The 6,000-nt window shown below is 54.1% G+C and overlaps 1 protein-coding gene across 3 annotated transcripts in view; it reads right to left on the reverse strand.

Annotated features, from left to right (window-relative positions):
- Positions 1-5,515, reverse strand: part of CELSR1 (cadherin EGF LAG seven-pass G-type receptor 1) — a 526,468-nt gene extending 520,953 nt beyond the window's left edge. For 2 of the 3 annotated variants that reach the window (XM_069629236.1, XM_069629235.1), the window contains exon 1: positions 1,897-5,515. In XM_069629236.1, coding sequence (XP_069485337.1) covers positions 1,897-5,341 — 3,445 coding nt within the window. In that variant the 5' untranslated portion in view covers positions 5,342-5,515. The remainder of the gene's footprint in view (positions 1-1,896) is intronic. The other variant, XM_069629237.1, reaches the window with a different exon arrangement.
- Between the last annotated feature and the right edge of the window lie 485 nt (positions 5,516-6,000).

Genomic DNA, 6,000 nt, shown 5'->3' on the forward strand with positions numbered 1-6,000 from the left:
GGGCCACCACCGCCCCCCCCCCCCTGCGTCCCATGGGAAGGCTGCCGAGTGGGGGTGGGCCAGGCAGCTAGGACACAGCAGCGCCACGAGGTGTGTGCAACCACCCCCGTGTGAGAACCCGCCTGCTCTGGGGTACAACGTGTGTGCGCCATCGCATTCAAACACAGGTGCGTCAGAACAAAACAACACCCCAATGAAAGGACCGGCCAATGTGAAGTGCAGCAGAAAGTCGCAACTGTACAAAGTATCCAAACACAATGGCAGGGGGCAACAGATACAACGTGTGGCAAGGATCTGCTGTACAAAAAAAGTGCCCACAATCGCACCACAAGCAAGTGAGTGGATTTGCAGCACTTCGAACCTCATTCCTTCCATCAATAGATGTGAAATAAAAAATACCCAACTAGGCCTAACAAAAACAGTAAGCACCTGTTCAATGCAGGCCCTTAACATGGAGCAACTTGCCACCCAAGCTTAGTGAGCGTGCTGCACGCCTCACCTCTCAGCAGACACTAGCCCTCAATGCTTTAAGACAGCAGAGGGAGGAAACGGTGTGATTATGCCATGTACAGCACCCACAAGCTGCCCTTCAGCTCCAGCATGCCACCGGTTAATGACCAGCAAAACAGCAGGGCCTTAATAGAAGGTCTGTGCAAGTATAGAAAACAATAATTCCGGCCACTGCAGGAATGGGCGGTTAATATCAGCTAACGACACATAGAAGCTCCTCACACAAACAATGATCTACTGGCAGGACAGTTCCTCTGAGACTGTCTAAACATTATTCTCCGCAGACCCCACCGTTTAACATACACCTTAAATATAAGCAAGGTTGCAGCTTTGACAAGGCGGGGGCGACTGGCCAATACTAAAGTTGGAAAGTATGACATGTTATTCTTCTGGACAGTTCTGATATTTTGTACTTAAGTTGTACAGCACACAGGCACATAACACTGTTGACATTTAAGCAAGAAAACACATTTTGGTACCTTTTTTCGTCATTTCCTAAGTGTGGAGTAAAATAACAAAAATGGCCGTTATAAAAAAAGAGCCCATTCAAATGACGTCCACAGTGCACATTAAGACCCATTTGTCGCGTGGCATCTTGTGCCAATGTCTATGCCACCTTCAAAATCGAAACAGAACAAGGACATGCAGATTCATCGCCCCATTGCCAATTCTGACGAGAAGCTCGGAATTGCACCACAGCACACCGGCCTGGTGATCTGGAGGGCTGACCTGCACAGAACACTTACACAAGCACTGCACCCGACTGTTCGGAAGGGTGCCCAATCCTTTTGGACATCAGTTGTGTACATTTGTTGTTTCTGCTCTCAACAAATAGGCGCTTTCTTGACCTCTCAAACCTAAAAAAAAAAACATCTTCATGTATTCAAATCTGTCCCTGGTCCGATTGCTGCAAGGTATAGCCAGCCAGGTGCGACCCTAAGCCAAAACTAGCCTTTTAGCCAACAGCCCCTTACATTGACAGTAAGCGTCACCTACCACATTCCACGTGTGGTCCATCAAGCTCCAGCATGCTAAATACTGCAGGGCGGGCGGGGGTGGGGTGTTGACACATTGCTTTTGGTCACATGGCAATTATAGCTCTTAAGAAATCCAGCTCTAGCAGGACCCTTGGCAACATGCTGAGCGGCACATGTGTGTACTGGGGCTTTATCTCACTACACAGATTCAACCCATTTTGCTCAGGTCCTACCAGTGACAACTCAACATTGTGAGAACCATTAAAACAATTAGCTATTGGGTGCCAGAGATTTCATGAGAGTACCAGAGCCCGCCCACCAGATATGAACATTGACCCACCGGGAAAGGAAACCCCACCCTGTGTAGACAATCAAAGCGCACCATCACCAGAAAAAGTTAAGCGCTTACCTGAGACGGAGACCCTCATAAACGCCTCCAAGGGCCGGTTATTGTCCAGATCTCTGCTGAGCTTCAGCTCTCCGGTCACCGGGTCCAAGATAAGCAGGTTCAGCTCATTCCCTTGCACAAAGGAGTAGTGCAGCTTGTCCGACACATCGGGGTCAAAGGCTGGGATCTTCCCAATCACTCCAATAGGGAAGCTATTAGACTTGTTGGTCACATAGTTGTTGAAAAGTATCTCAAAGTCCTCCAGCACAGGGTCATTGTCATTTTTGTCCAGCAGACGGATGTGGACGGTGGCCCGACTCACCAAGGGAGCAGATGTAGCCTGGACAACAATGACATAATCTGTTTTCAACTCATAATCCAAATCTACTAGTGCAGTGAGGTCTCCATTGAACAGGTCCAGCTGGAACACTTCGGGCACATTGCCCTCCACAATCTGGTACATGATCTGGGCATTTGTCCCTTCATCGGGATCAGAGGCTGCAATTCTTGCCACAACAGAACCCACAGGGCTGTTTTCCTCCACGTAGATATCAAACTCATCCCTCTCAAAGACGGGAGGGTTGTCGTTGATGTCCAGCACAGTGATGTGGATGTCCACCGGGGCTTTTAATGGTGGGTTCCCTCTGTCCACAGCATAGGCTCTCAGGCTGTAGATGGGCACATTCTCCCGGTCCAGCTTTCGGGCAGTTCGGATAATCCCAGAAGTAGGCTCGATGTAGAAATCGCCTTCTCCATCATCCCCTCCTTGGAAGCTGTACATCACCCTCCCATTCAGCCCTGAGTCCCTGTCCGTTGCCGAGACCTGCAGCACGCTTGTGGACATGGGCACATCCTCAAATACAGATCCCTGGTATCTATCCCTTAAAAATTGTGGGGCATTATCATTGGAATCCAAGACAAGGATCTCAACATACGTGGTGTCTGATTTTTGCGGGATGCCATTATCTTTTGCTGTTATTGCCAAGGTATACGAGGCCTGGTCTTCATAGTCCAGCTCCATCTGTGTTGTAATGGTTCCTGTGTCTGGGTCAATTCGGAATTGGGGAATGTTGTCTTCCATGATATATGTGATCCTGGAGTTCTCGCCTGTGTCCTCGTCTGTGGCACTGATGGTTACGATAGAAGTCCCCACTGGCCTGTCTTCACTTATACTGACTGTGTAGTGAGAGCTCTGGAAGACAGGCCTGTGGGTGTTGGCATCAGTTACATTGATGTAGACTTGGACCATGTCAGAACGTGTTCCATCCGAGGCAGTGACTGTGAGCACGTACTGGCGCTCCTGTTTGTAATCCAGCGGCAGTGCCAGTGTGATGAGGCCACCGCCACTCTGGCTAGTGATAGCAAAGCGGTTTCTGGTATTGCCGCTGGTAATCTGGAATGTCACCACACTGTTCACATCCTTGTCCACGGCTGTGAGAGTCAGTACACTGCTGCCAACTGCTGCATCTTCGTTCAGCCTCAAGTGGTAGACCTTCTCCGTGAAGGTAGGGTTGTTGTCGTTCACATCCAACACAGTGATGGTCACGCTGGCCGAGGAGGTCATGACGGGCACACCTTGGTCTCTTGCCTCCACCCCGAAATTGTAATACTCCACAGTCTCCCTGTCCAGCTCAGAAAACACAGTTATCCAACCAGTGTTGTTGTTAATAAGAAATGGGAAGTTTGGCGGGGTGTCCACCAACCGGTACTGCAGACGGGCATTGTCCCCTGCATCCGCATCATTGGCCTGGATGTGGACCACTGAGTAGCCTATGGGTACATTCTCCAGCACTGTGGCCTGGAAGGGGGTGCTGACAAAAATGGGCGCATTATCGTTGACATCCACTACCTGCACCAGGACCATACCGGTGGTGTTGATCAAGGGAGGTCTCCCACCATCTTGAGCCTTTATTCGCAGACTGTACTCACGGCTTGTCTCGTAGTCCAACGGGTTGATCACGTCAATATTGCCGGTGAAGGAGTGTATGAAGAATTGGCCCTTGATGTTGCCGCTTACAATGCTGTAGTGGACCTGTGCATTGTTGCCCTGGTCCCTGTCAGTGGCCTTCACCTGCAAGATCTGAGTATTGATAGGAACGTTCTCGGCCACCTGCACCACATACCGCTTCTCTGTGAACTGTGGGTAGTTGTCATTCTCATCTTCGACGGTAATGTAAACTGTGGCAGTGGCACTTCTTGGGCCGGGGTCCTTGCCCTGGTCGTTGGCTTCGACAATCAGTTGGTAGTTTGTCTCAGACTCGCGGTCAACTGCTGCCCGGGTCTTGACCACACCAGACCGAGGGTCAATGTCAAAGATGGCCGGCCCATCACCCACGCCAAGCAGCCTGTAGAGCATGTTGGCATTGGAGGGCGCGTCGCCATCGGTGGCGCGGATGGTCAACACTTCGTAGCCAAGTTCCAGGTTCTCGCGGATCCGCTCCCGGTACTCAGACTGCTCGAAGACTGGCCCGTGATCATTGGTGTCACTGACTGTTACTGTCAGGTAGGTGGTGGCCGAGCGGCGGGGCGAGCCGAAATCGGTGGCACTGACTTTCAGCACATGGGTATCCTTGGTCTCGCGATCCAGTGCCTGGCTGGTGCTGATGGCACCTGTCTCGGCATCAATTTCGAAGTAGTCATTAGATCGACTGTCGAAGAGTGCTTCCATGATGTACTCAAGGCGCCCCGCCTCTCCCGTATCCGGGTCAGAGGCACGCAAGGTGATGACCCTGGTGCCGGCCGGTTCATTTTCGGGAACAGACACCTGGTAGCTGGGCAACTGGAACTGGGGGCTGCTGTTGACGCTCCTTTTGCGGAGCCGGGCGCGCGGGACAGCAGCCTGGAACGGCCCCGCTCCTGAGGCTCCACCAAGGTCCCGCGAGCCTTTTAACTTCACCCGCACACGTACCACCCCCCCAGCGGCATGAAGCAGAGGGCATTGCAGTTCCACCTGTGCCTTTTGCCCAGGCAGCAGGCAGGTTTCCTGGTTCAATAGTCCGCCGCACCCCCACGGGCAGCGGCAGCCCCCTAGGTCCTGCAATGCCGACAGAGCCTGCAGCAGCAGGTGATCAGCGCGCAGGCAACGCGGGGGCAGGAGGCAGCGGACGCTGATGTCGGGCTGCCCCCTGTCCCGCTTCCGCCGGTACTTGATGAAGCAGTCCTGTCCGTGCACGTAGACGCCCAAGCGCAGGCAGATGAAGGTGTCCGTTCTCCGGGAAGCGATGCGCAGCTGCAGCGGAGCGGGGTGGCGGCGTAGCAGATCGCAGTCCGGGCGCCTGGAGACCCGCAGCGCCCCGTCGCGGGTCTCAGTCACCGGCCGGCCGCCGGGGTCTAAGCTGTACACCCAGTCCGAGGCGGGGCCCCTGTCCGGGGCGCGTAGATCCATGCCCGGGATGGCGGGCGGCAGCAGCAGAGCCAGCAGCAGCAGCGCCCAGAGGCAGGAGCGGGCTCGCAGCGCCGGCCACATCTCCCGAGCCCGCCGCGGGAGCCCAGCCCCGCGGCCGCACAATCCATGAACGTCCCGGGGCGTCAGCGCCCCAGTGCCACTCTCCACAGCCCGAGCAGGGGACACCGGCAACTCCTCACCTCAGTCACTCTTCGCAGGAAAGTTTAAACTGATTCAAAATGGCTCCGGCGCGCAGCTCACACGCCCCCTCCTCCTCCTCCTCCCCCCCCCCCACGCCCGCGGTATTAACATAAACTCCTCGCTGCTGACATTCCCGACACTGCGGTGCCCACTCAGGAGAGTGCGAGCTGCCCGTCACCCCACGAGGCTCTCTTCACTAGAGGGGGGCTAACAGATGCAGCGTGGAGAGAGCGCCGCTGGTGGGCGCACGGCCTGGAACACCTGTGCCACTCGGAGACCATCTCAAAGTCTCAAGCCGTGCGTCTGAGGGACAGGTCAGGACTTGTGATGCAAGCGAGCATGCGGATGAACAGTAGCGCCCAGGAAAATCCCTCGGCTCTGTTGCCGACAGCGATTGACAGTGACTCTTCTGTCAAAGAGCTTTCTATGGACAGTTCAATTCGGGCCAGCATTTTTATATCCCTAAAACCTAGGGACATTCAGGGGCTGAGGGTAATGCATCGTGTATAGTCCACTTTACAGCATCATTTAGTTTTGTA

The sequence above is a fragment of the Ambystoma mexicanum genome, chromosome 12 (genome assembly GCF_040938575.1).
Source record: "Ambystoma mexicanum isolate Mex_15411 chromosome 12, UKY_AmexF1_1, whole genome shotgun sequence".
Classification (NCBI taxonomy): Eukaryota; Metazoa; Chordata; class Amphibia; order Caudata; family Ambystomatidae; genus Ambystoma; species Ambystoma mexicanum.